We start from the raw sequence: 12,007 nt of genomic DNA, 5'->3' as shown, positions 1-12,007 counted from the left end.
CAGGGTGACGATGTCAGCGTTGGCCTGCTGCACGGCGATGCTCAGAGGGTCCTGGCCGTCGTCGTCTCCGTCCGTCTGCGTGGCGCCCCTCTTCAGGAACAAACACACCTGCCTGGAGGCCATAGGGGGACTACAGGTCACACACATGGCACATATACTACCACGCACGCAAACATACAGCCGCTGCTCACACGCATACAAGACATGCTCACATGCACACAGTCGCACACAGACATCTACTCAAAGAGACGTCCAAGCACGCACACACACACACACGTGGGTAACACTTTATAATAAGGTGCCATAATAAGGGTATACAATAATAATAGGGTTGGGTTAGGGTTATACAAACAAGTAATATTTAATTAATGATGAAAAAACGATTAACTTGTGCCAAATAGATATTTTAGTAACAATTAACATATAATAACAAAGGGTTAGGTATTCACTAGTTTGCTATTTATTTTGACACCTTCATATAAAGTGTTACCCACACGTGCGTGCAGGCAAACACACCCAGCCAACGGCCATGCAACTTCTGTAAATACCGTCTGCCACTGGTTCAAACCAATGGCAGCCGGTAGCGTGTTCAGGCATAAAGCCACGTGGGATTCCTCCTGACGATTAGAAACTCTACTTGTATTGCCCTCTCCTTAACGCGTGTCTCTCCGAGGAGAGCTGAGACAGTGCTCATAATGCGGGCGGGGGGGGGGGGCTCACCCTGTGTGTCCCAGGGAGGTGGCGTGGTGCAGGGGACCCCTCCCCCGGGCGTCTCTTTGGTTGACGTCAGCGGCGTTCTGCAGCAGGAACTCGCAGGCTAAAAGTGAGCCCTGGAACAAGGGAGGAGGAGGAGAACGTCAACACAACACACAGGTTTAAAGTTACCATTCTATAATGATGCATAAAGACAATTTAAGAATTGAATTAAGACGTGTGTTATATGATTAGTATGATTAACAGTTGGCCACTAATCTGTTACTCAAAGGAAGCTCTTTGTACTTGGGGCATTTTATATTTTATTGTGATAACTTTAAAACTGTTTCGAATTGTTACTATTTAAGTTCTTCATGTTTATTTTATGTTAGTTGTAGTAGGTCTGTTCCCGCCTGTGATTAAAAAAGCTAATCTTCTCTAATTGTGACACTTTAAGTAGAATTGACTCTTATCATAACACTTAAAGTAGATTCTTCTCTTATCCTAACACTTAGTGGACTGGTCTGGGTGATGATTTCTCTTATCTGTGAAAATTAAATTGTTGTACAGATTCTGCTGCAGAGCATTTTGGGTGAGCTCACTCTCACCACAATCACAAACAAAAGTTATTTTAGCACTTTCGCCTTTTGGAATAGATGCACAGCGCATACCACCAGGGGTGAGTGTGATTAGCCGTTACACACCGTTTTGAATATCTGCCTCTTCTGACATCACAAGTGGGCGTGTCCACCTAGATGTGTGCTGGATAGATCAGTCTACCAGCCTACCCAGTGGACTTTAGAAAACGTTGCTCATCTATCCGTGATACATTTAGGTGGAAACGGCCACTTGTGAGAAGAGGCAGATTTCCAAAACGGCTGGCAACGGCTAATCACACTCACACCTGGTGGTATAAGAGACACTTGGGTTGATCCCCCAGACCGGTATGGCCCAGTATTGGATGAACGGCCACTGAAAGCAGCGTGCGCTGGGCGCCTCACCCCCGCCACGGCCTGGATGAGAGGCGTCTTCCCCTCGTCCTCCCCGCTGGCGGCGTTGACGTCGGCCCCGTGCGCCAGCGCCTCGGCCATGACGGGCAGGTTGCGGGCCCTGGAGGCCCTGTAGAGCAGGGCCCCGGGGTGCAGCTCCCTCAGGTCCTCCAGGTCTGCCGTCTCCGTCTCCGCCTCCAGCTCCGCCTCCAACTCCGCCTCCCCGCTCGAGTCCTCCGACGCCTCGCACTCTGAGGGGAGAACCGGGGAAGACGTGAAATCACACAAATCTGAGAATATAAATAATCGCAAGACTGGAATATTATCAATTTATAATGTATTTATTTATATTTATTAAAAGGTGCTGTAGGTGAGTGAGATTATCTGTTCTGGCCTGCCTCTGTGAAACTATTTTGAATACAGACCGCTCCCTGATAATTACAGAGCAATCAGTGCATCTCTTCCCTGGTTTTGGGAATCTATCTTGCCTGTCAATCACAGGTCCCTTCTCAATGGTGAAGAATAGTACGGAGGGAGGGAGCGTAGAGGGAGTTTTCTTGGCCTATTCTCATTCTTGCTTCATCATATTTACATGTGCTACGCAAACCATTCAAAACTCTACACACATATCTACACATTAAAATAAGCACAGTGCCTTTAAAACGTCTACGTACAATTCCATTGATACACACACTAGCATTAAAATCAACAAACTCAAACACATGAATATGGCTGCACGCGTGGTTCTCACCCTCCTCCGTGACGCTGTCCACCACCGAGCCGAACACCAGGATGTCCGAGCTGCCGTCGGTGCTGCCCCCCAGCCCGCTGTCACTGCTCAGACCTGCAGGACCAACAGACGCCCGCACACGGACACCTTAGCGGGTAGCTTCGTGCTAACACAATCAGCGTGGCTCATATTGAGTCTGACTCACATGCAAACTGTGTATGACAAAAAGCACATATGCTAGCACACACACACAAGCAAAACACGTGCACGCACTCACACACAACACACACAAATGGCATGTGTGATGTGTGGGTGTTATATCCGACTCTCTGGGTACACAGATGGGCTGGTGTGGAAGCATCTAATAATGACTTACTTCGAGGACCGGAGCCCGTATCAAAGTAGGAGAACAGTGAGTCCAACTCATCAGGACAGAAGAGGGACTCTCGTCTGAACTTGGCAGCAGCTGTGGAGGGGCACAGTTTGGATGTTGGCATGACGGCACGAGATACGATTGCTAGATCAGATATCTGATGAAGATTAAAGACCAATCCTGTTATTCTGAACAGCAGAATCGGGTGGCTATATGAATAAATAATACTGAATATATTGAATGTAAAGCAAAAGAGTCAGAATTAGCAAATTGTAAGGGCTGTTATTATGTCAATTATTTTCAGAGAAAAAATAAAATATAACATACATATATATTTAATTAATATACATATATATTTCCGTCTACACTCGAAATAAACACACAGGACGGAGCCTGGAGATGAAGCAGAACCGTCTCTGGTTCTTCGGGGGCTACCTGAGGAGAGGGTGGCGGCGGAGACGCTGCCCAGCTCTCGCCTGTACCTCCGGCGGGCCTTGGGAACCGTGGTGGCGCTGTGGTGCCGCCGGCACTTCTTGACGCTCCAGCGGCGTTCGTGTTTGCGCTCGCCGTTGATCAGGATCTGCGTGCAGCCCAGCTTCTTCAGGAACTTCTTCTCCACGTACTTGGCCTTGATCCAGGCCTCCTTCTCCTGCCTGAACATTGGCCAGACGTGATTGGTTAGCGTAATGTTTGTTTTTATTTTCCTAAACAATGTATTTATTCGTTGAAAGTTTGTATTCAATTATACAGTGAATATCAAATATATTTTCAAAGATTTGCCTTGTGTCCAAAGAAAACATGTGAACTAAAATTTGCTTTAGGCGTGCTGATTGTATTTTGATATCTGTGCATTAGCCAGTGTTGGTCAATAGTTTTTTACCTTGAGCTGGTCGGTAAGGGCTTCTTCAGACCCATCTGCTGGTATGAACCTTCATAGATGTGGTTGATCACACTGTTGCCCAGCTCACACATCAACTGCAGGAAGAATGTACACAGAGACTTAACGTAAGCAACCTGATAAATAAGATAAAGTCGTGGAATGATTGCCTATCAACAGACAGTCTCAGAGATAAACGTACCTTCAGTAACTCTGGTTCCCAGGAGTCTAGCGTGAGGGAACGCACCTTTGAACAGTGAACTCCTAGACTCCTGCATTCAAAATAAGAAAACATATATTGCAATCAAAAAGATTAAAGAGGATCAGAGACTACCTGTGTCCAACTGCATTGTGTATGGACTTAGCCATGAAAGATACACATGAATCATGGCAATGGGTAAAAAAACAGATCCTAAGGCAGAAAAACAGACATATCTTATATGAATAAACACAAGATTAAAACACGTCAAAACAGTACTTGACAGGCTGTAGAGGCATGAAGTAAAAAAGTCAAAGATGCTTCTAAAAACCCTGAAAGCATGATCAACGCAGGAGTAAAGAGAGGAGCAGGCCCAGCGTCACAGCGTTCCACCAGGGAAACGCTCCGGTGTCTGGGCAACACAAGTTGACTGAAATAAAACATTATTGTTCCAGCCTCCTCCTCTCCTTCATCTCCTACAGAGGTCCTGGTCGGACCTCAACAGGGGACTACGGGGCCGAACCGAGGCCATCAATATTCAACAACTGTTTTAAATAATGATGAATGTGTGTTTGTTTGTTTGTGAATGAGGAGGCATGGGTACTGATTACATTGGTTGGTTTCAGATGGTGATAATAATAATAATAATAATAATAAATACAATTTATAGCGCTTAATATGGTACTCTAAGACGTGATGCATGTGCGCATCTGTTTGTGTGTGTGTTGTACTGTTTACGTAAGCCATGTTAATCGCAACCAAATAAACAGCGCCCGCTGAGGGCAAGTGCCCCCATAGGTCCTGGGGGAGAGCTATACCGTCCCTGGTGGCTTATGCAACAGAGTGTCGTCACGGAACCGAGGCGTTGTGGCGCAGTGACCCAGCTGCAGGAGAGGGGGAGGAGCTGAGCTCTACCACTGAACATCTGATCCAGTAACATGGTATCAAGATACCTCTACGGCTGGAATCAACCATCACAAATCAAACCCTTTTGTGTTGGTGTGTATACCGATAAAGTAACCTTCATCTTCTATTTCTAGTTTTTGCTCTTTCTCTCTTTCTCTCTCTTTACTGAGATTCTTCAATCAAAGGCAACCTGATCCGATAAACAACTTGAACCCCTTTCTGTGCACCTGTAACAGAGCAGATCCCCCCCACCACCCCACCATCCCTAGAGGTAAAGGCCACCTCCAGGGCCAGTAGGCAGCACCAACCCCTCCTTCTCCTCACCCTCATCCATCTTAGCACATCCAATAGGCCTTTCACACATGAACTCCGGATGAACTTCAGAGTCAGGTCCAGAGATGATCAGGAGTTGCCCTTTCAGACATGCAACACACACCGGGAGATAAGCCGTGTCTGACGTGTTGACGCATATTGGAGACACTCCGTACGCTTTAGGAGAGGGGGGGTGCCAGGGGGGGGGGGGGGGGGGGGGGGGGCGCGTAGGAGGCAGGACGTGGGGCAGAAAGTATGCAGCCGAAGACGTTGTGTTTTGCTTACATGACATAAAAATCGCGGATGAGGCTACAAACTCTGTAAGGCCGACTCTTTTTGCGGTGATACACAATGCCTGCATTTATTTAGACATAGCTGCAATATCAACAGAAGAGTTGAAAGCATAAAGAAGTTGTGACGGAAAAAATAAGGGAAAATTACAAAGCAGCTAAAGCAGCCAAGACTCTTTGATTCTCAAGACTTTAGACAAGGGGCCTGGATGATCTAACTCCTGAGGGAAGGATTCAGACATTTTTGTTCACACATACAGCCCCATCGGGATTATACGGAGAAGTTCAGACTTCAGTGCATGTGTGAAAGGCCTACTAGACGACTAACCGTACATAAGACACGGCCGTCTGATGTTGTCATGGAGAGATAAACACCCTTAACCAACAGACATGTTTGTTACCCCCAGTAATTTCCTTTTTTATATATAATTGATTTATTGAACACATTTCTCCTTATATAAATGTATTTTGTAACAATAAACCATAAATCCTCCTCTTTCGGAGGCCTCCAGAGATGTCTCCTTCCAACCCCATGGAGTGTGGACACTCCCCAGCTCCAGGTCCAGCCCAGGTCAGGGTGCTGTACCTGTGGATGCCGGAGCACTCGATGCACAGCAGGACTCCCAGGTTGATGGAGGCCCAGCCGGGCTCCGAGTGGCCGCAGTCGCAGCACTGGCCGTTGCCGGGCAGACCCTGGATCCTCTGCAGGATGGTCTCCCCGCGCAGCAGGCGGTCCCGCGGCTCGCTGGCCGAGTCGATGCTGCTGGTGGACGGGGAGGCGGTCCTCTCCAGACGCTGAGACGGCAGAGAGAAGAGCTTTATTAACCTTTAATTGATGTACTTTATTAACCTTTAATTGTGTAGTTCATTAGCCTTTCATGAATGTACTTTGTTAACCTTTTATTAATGTCATTTTGTAACCCTTTAATAATGCATTACTGCATATTGACGTTTAATAAATGTACCTTATTATCCTTTAATAAATGTACCTTATTATTCTTTAATAAATGTACCTTATCCTCCTTTAATAATGTACCTTATTATTCTTTAATAAATGTCCTTCATTAACATTTAATAAATTAAATGATTAACTTTAAATAAATGTACTTTATCAACCTTTAATCCTTGTCCTTATTGACCTTTAATTGATGTACTTTATTAACCTTTAATACATTTTAAAAAAATGTAAAATGCTTTCACAATTGCAAAAATAAACTAATAAATAAATATAACTACATCAAGATGGCATTGTGTTCAGCGATCCTGTCTTTGCTCCATCTTTATCTCCACCCTTAGGTGTCGTGATGATAAATAATAATAATAATAATACATTTAATTTAGAGGCGCCTTTCAAAACACCCAAGGTCACCTTACAGAGCATATAGTCATCATACATATTTAAAAAAAAAAAAAAAAAAGACATTGTGGAAAAAATAAATAAATAAATAAATAAACAAGCAATAAGAAATAAATAAAACAAAAACAAGACAAAACAAAACAAAAAAAACAATCAAAACAGTGATCAGTTAGACGTTGTGTGCGAGTTTGAACAGGTGAGTTTTGAGTTGTGACTTGAAGGTTGTAATGGTGTCTGACTGTTTTATGTGTGGGGGGAGGGAGTTCCAGAGCCTGATGATAACCCCTAATGGATTCTACACAATGTCATTCACAGGGGGCGGGCGACTGACCTCTATGTAATAGGTGTCCGGGCTCTCCCTGTAGGCGGAGGCGATGCTGGCTTGGACAGCCTGGATCCAGGCCTGCCGCAGCTTCTCAGACTCAGCCTGCAGCATGCAGCTCCTGTAGCACACAGAGGAGGCCGTCACATCCATTCATCCAGAGACACAATACCCAGCAACAGCAGCACACTGTGCAAGGATGTGTCATATACCCATAACACAAATTAACAACATTCATCCTAGTGTGAATTGGTAATGCCATGCAAGTTTATTTAGTTATTTACTTTTAATTAGGTCAACCATACATGAATTGGATCTATTTTGATCGAAATGTAAACGATGACTATGCTAATGCTAATATGCTAGTAGCCTTAGCATGGCTTACTTGCTGGGTGAAAGGACCTCGAAGCAGAACCTCCTCTCGATGTCCTCACAGGGTTTGACAGAGCACAGCCGGAGGTCCTCCACCACCACCGTCAGCGAATCCTGGAGAGGTGGAGCACAAACCATCTGTCAACCACTAGTGCTTGTTTACCTCTTGCTACCTAGCCCTTTCTTGCTAGTTACTACTAGGATTAAGCTAGCTTCTGGTTGCACTTCTTCCTATCTCTGCCTGAGGATTGCCATTTCATGCAAAGCGTGAACTCAATAACAGGAACAGCACATGGGCAACCATTTGGCAGAAGCAGATAAGACATAAATGTGGAGAAGGTGGTGGTTATTTAACCAAACACATTGGGATATATTGCTATATTGATAGAGTGTTACTGCAAGGTGAATGGTCCAAGAGATTAGAGAGAGACAGGGAGAGCGCGAGAGGGTGAGAGAGAGAGAAAGAGAGAGAGAGAGAGAGAGAGAGAGAGAGAGAGAGAGAGAGAGGGAGAGGGAGAGAGAGAGAGAGAGAAAAAGAGAAGGGAACAGGAGAAAGAATGAAAAAGAAAGTGAGAGAAATAGAGGGAGATACAGGATGATGGATTCTAGGCATCTGAGCGTGATCTTCAAATCAGCCAAGCACTCGGCCTCCTCTTCTGCCATGCCTTTCGTGAGGCACTTACGATCCTTCAACCTTGGGGAAGATATACAACGATTTACCTTGAGCCTCTTCTGGTAGACCAGCTGACTGTTTTGTATGGAGAACCATCGCCTGAGAGGGGATTACAAAGTGAGTGAGAGTAGGAAAAATGAAGAAGAGAAAAAATGATACAGGTTGGATATTTATGTCTGAGTGAGACGGGTCAGTGCACGGGGGGAAAGCTAATGTTGCTCTAGACACCGGCGCTTAGGGGGTTGGTGAAAGTACCAGTGAGTATCTATGAGCTCACTCTCTCTCTCTCTCTCTTTCTCTGTCTCCCCGCCAATCAGATATTCTGAGCTTGGAGAGAAATCCATAATATATATTCCATGCATGGCTTGGCCCTGTCACAGGCCAAGAGTGATGTGCTAGCAAAGCCGGTCCCCTAAGAAGCAGAGCACCTGCCAAGTGGTCCGTTGGATGGAGAGCGAGAGAGAGAATACACTGTGATGAATTGTATATGTGGCTAATACTGTAAAAGGGTCACCACAGGGTTTTAGCAGTGCAAATGTTTAGTGCTGTCGTGTTAGATGTATGAAAGACCGAGACGACGTCACTGGGTGGGAAGAATGAGTGAGGTGTGCTCAGGAACACAAGTGACGAAAATAAGTAATAATGGACAGAAAATACGATTTATTTTATTTATTAATGAATGTGTGTTTATTTGTTTATGTATTAAATGTCTCGCTCTGGCTGTGAAATTAAACACAAAATCGATAAGTTATTTTGATAAACAGAGGCAAACCTGCACTCTCTCTATATATTTAGAATTGCCATTATCTTGCACATTATTTAACGATGTTGTTTCTAGAGGTTGAGACACTGCGAGCAGCTGGGTTTACCTGTTCCACGTCTTGAACGCATTGCTGGCCCTCTTGAACAGGTAGCCCTCCATCACCACGCCATTGGGAGCGTCCACGTTGAACTCTGCCTTGGAGTCTTCATAGGAGAAATCCTGTCAGAGAGACAGAGAGAGAGTTACAAGAGAATTAGTGTCAGTGAGACTTGAGGAGAAACCGTAAGAGACCTTAGGATGACCTTAAGAGAAACAGTTGAGACCTTAGGAGAGACCTTAGGAGAAACAGATCAGACATTAGGACAGACCTTAAGAGAAAAAGTAAGAGACCTGATAAGAGATCTTAGGAGAAACAGTAAGAGACCATAGGAGAAGAGGCCCTTAGGAGAAACAGTAAGAGACCATAGGAAGAGATCTTAGGAGAAACAGTAAGAGAACTCTGGAGAGCTCTTCAGAGAAACAGTAAGAGAACAAAGGAGAGACCTCAGGAGAAACAGTAAGAGAACAAAGGAGAGACCTTAGGAGAAACAGTAAGAGAACAAAGGAGAGACCTTAGCAGAAACATCCTTTTCATCCTCGACATCGTTCGCTCTGAACTCATCATGACTAAAATCCTGTCTTCATCGACACCCGAAAAATAAATGTCGGTCCTTGCATCTCAGGCAGTCTCCTTCTCTCTCTGCAGTGAGGAGTCTTTGTTTGAAGTCGTCATGTGCCGACAGTCACTGATGCCACTAACACTGCATGTGCATTGCACTTCACGTAGCATCACACACACACACACACACCCTCAAACGTCATAAATTGTGCACTGAAGCGGATACGGTCACATGTTAATCCACGTATGCGTGCATCCCCCAGTTTTTTCTACGCATCCGCCGAGACATTTCCCTGCTCTTGGCAGGAACGGGAGTGACGCACTATATTACATAACAGACTACGAATCATGTTAAAGATGGCCTCCCTCACTCTGACATCTGGGTAGGAAGGCAGTGAATGTCAGTTCTAGACGTATTCATATGGTTGTTTCTGTTTGAGGACTGAATGGGAAAGGAGCAGCAGAGTTATGAGTCCACTAGGTTGAGGACCCATAAACAACATTTAGGAGCAGAGCAGAGCCCAGTAGGAACAGGACATTAAGTTATCAGAGAGCGGATCAAGTTACAACATTCCCACCATTCATGAAGCCTGGAGGCAAATCAAATGGCATGCTCGGAAAGAGGGACTTATTTTTTAATGAAATCTAAATTTAAATGACATTGTTTAAAATAATAAAACAATTATATCACGTAGTCAGGTCAAGTCAACTGGACCTGTTTAAAAACAACAGCCAATTTTCTAACACACCTCTGGTAATTAACGACATATCTGAATAATGAAACAACCGAAATCTATCCAACTCATTTTTTGACACAAACCATTTGTTAAGTAGCTAAAACTAAACACACAATATGCCAAAGCCCACAAAAAACACCCAAAATGTGCGCGACTAGTTGTAAGCCACACCACTACACACAGTACAAAGACACTGAATTGTGTTCTAGGAATTGAGCAAAGCCTAACATTGTTACTTTTGGGAGAACCTTCAAAATGTATCCCTTAAACAAATTCTTATCAAATACCTAACGATAGAAGAACATGCAAATCCCCCCCTACGTCAAACAGTCACAGTAACACGGAGCAATCAGGACCGATCCACCCACCGCCGTGCAACCCCGTCGCCCAAACACCTTCATTTTTAAACGCTTCCTGTATTCCAGCAGCATCGCAAATCCACAAAAAGTTAAACAAATAGAAAATAACTAAAAACCTCCAAAGAGGATATAAAAACAGAGAGAGAGAGAGAGGGAGAGAGGGAGAGAGAGGGGCGTGCAGCAGCTCTTAAAGTGGAGCACAGAAAGCTCCAAAGCGCTCCTTTCTCCCAAAGCGTCGTAGTGGTGTTGTGGCTGAGAGTCGCATCGAGACGGCACGGTGGAGACACGGCCGTGGGGGGTACGAGGGCTTTCTGAGGAAGACGCCTCCCGTCTCTGTGAAGAGGGATGTGGGTACCAGGTGCCCTGACGACCCCCTGAATGGATCTTCCTGGCCGGCGGCCCACTAGGACTCTGTGAGAGCTGTTTGCACTGAGCCGCTGAGCACACACCCTGAAGGCCAACATTCCCTCCGGGTAAAAAAACACCTCTGCAGGAAGGGATCCATGCGGAATGGGATTCTTACAGAGAGGTTGTTACATGTTATCTCCGCTGTTAGGGGGTCTGTCGATTTAAAGAATAACAGAAGTCGTCGTTTGATGACGCCGTGAGGCAGCTCAGGGTCTTAAGTCTTTTGGGGAGTTGTCTTCACTAGTGTAGTTGGGCGAAAATCGATCTGACGTGACTTAAATCATGTTCGCAAACGAGATGATGTATTAAAGTTGCATTCATGCTTCGTTTGGCCACGGTTAGTCACGGGTGTAAATGTAAAATAGTTTAACTTTAAGACGCTTGTACACTCCAGTGGCACAGCCTTCACAGACCGTCAAAAACCCAGACAGCAGACCGACTCGGCTCTGCGCTGTGGTGTGCTCTCTTGTTTTTTCAAAGCCTTGCAACACAATGATCATCTATTTTTCATTGAGCATCAGGACTTACGTTGTCACGTACCAACATCGTAAATAATTAAGCAAGCAGAGGCTTGAACATATTTGGTGTAAATAAAGTCACATTATGATGCTGTGATGGAACAGCTGGCTGCACAGGCGCACACACACACACACACACACACACACACACACACACACACACACACACACACACACACACACACACACACACACACACACACACACACACACACACACACACACACACACACACACACACACACACACACACACACACACACACACACAGTGCCCTAATTCCCTGCCCACTTGTGAGTTTCACCACAGCCAACTAGTCCGCATGGCGGAACTAGTTGCCCATTGTGTGCAGATCCTCTGGTGTAAAAGGCCGTAGCCTGGTCCCGGGAATGACCAGGTGCTACCATTCCCCCTCTTAACTTGTCTGCCAAGTCTCTGCTTACAGAGAACAGGAAGCCTCCTGCTGGTCAA

General features: G+C 45.3%; 1 protein-coding gene across 2 annotated transcripts in view; it reads right to left on the bottom strand.

The window, feature by feature from the left end:
- acap3a (ArfGAP with coiled-coil, ankyrin repeat and PH domains 3a) overlaps positions 1 to 12,007 on the bottom strand; it is a 52,650-nt gene that overhangs the window by 5,894 nt on the left and 34,749 nt on the right. The window contains exons 11-23 of one of the 2 annotated variants that reach the window (XM_056591304.1): positions 8,963 to 9,075; positions 8,141 to 8,192; positions 7,434 to 7,534; positions 7,058 to 7,169; positions 5,956 to 6,164; positions 3,865 to 3,934; positions 3,666 to 3,760; positions 3,221 to 3,438; positions 2,789 to 2,878; positions 2,434 to 2,526; positions 1,695 to 1,933; positions 721 to 830; positions 2 to 112 (exon numbers count right to left, since the gene is read on the bottom strand). In XM_056591304.1, the coding sequence (XP_056447279.1) occupies positions 2 to 112; positions 721 to 830; positions 1,695 to 1,933; positions 2,434 to 2,526; positions 2,789 to 2,878; positions 3,221 to 3,438; positions 3,666 to 3,760; positions 3,865 to 3,934; positions 5,956 to 6,164; positions 7,058 to 7,169; positions 7,434 to 7,534; positions 8,141 to 8,192; positions 8,963 to 9,075 (1,613 nt within the window). Of the gene's footprint in view, position 1; positions 113 to 720; positions 831 to 1,694; positions 1,934 to 2,433; positions 2,536 to 2,788; positions 2,879 to 3,220; positions 3,439 to 3,665; positions 3,761 to 3,864; positions 3,935 to 5,955; positions 6,165 to 7,057; positions 7,170 to 7,433; positions 7,535 to 8,140; positions 8,193 to 8,962; positions 9,076 to 12,007 lie in introns of both variants that reach the window. The other variant, XM_056591297.1, reaches the window with a different exon arrangement.

The sequence above is a fragment of the Gadus chalcogrammus genome, chromosome 1 (genome assembly GCF_026213295.1).
Source record: "Gadus chalcogrammus isolate NIFS_2021 chromosome 1, NIFS_Gcha_1.0, whole genome shotgun sequence".
Taxonomy (NCBI): domain Eukaryota; kingdom Metazoa; phylum Chordata; class Actinopteri; order Gadiformes; family Gadidae; genus Gadus; species Gadus chalcogrammus.
Note: the sequence above shows the minus strand (reverse complement) of the source record. Positions and strands in the feature narration are given on the sequence as shown.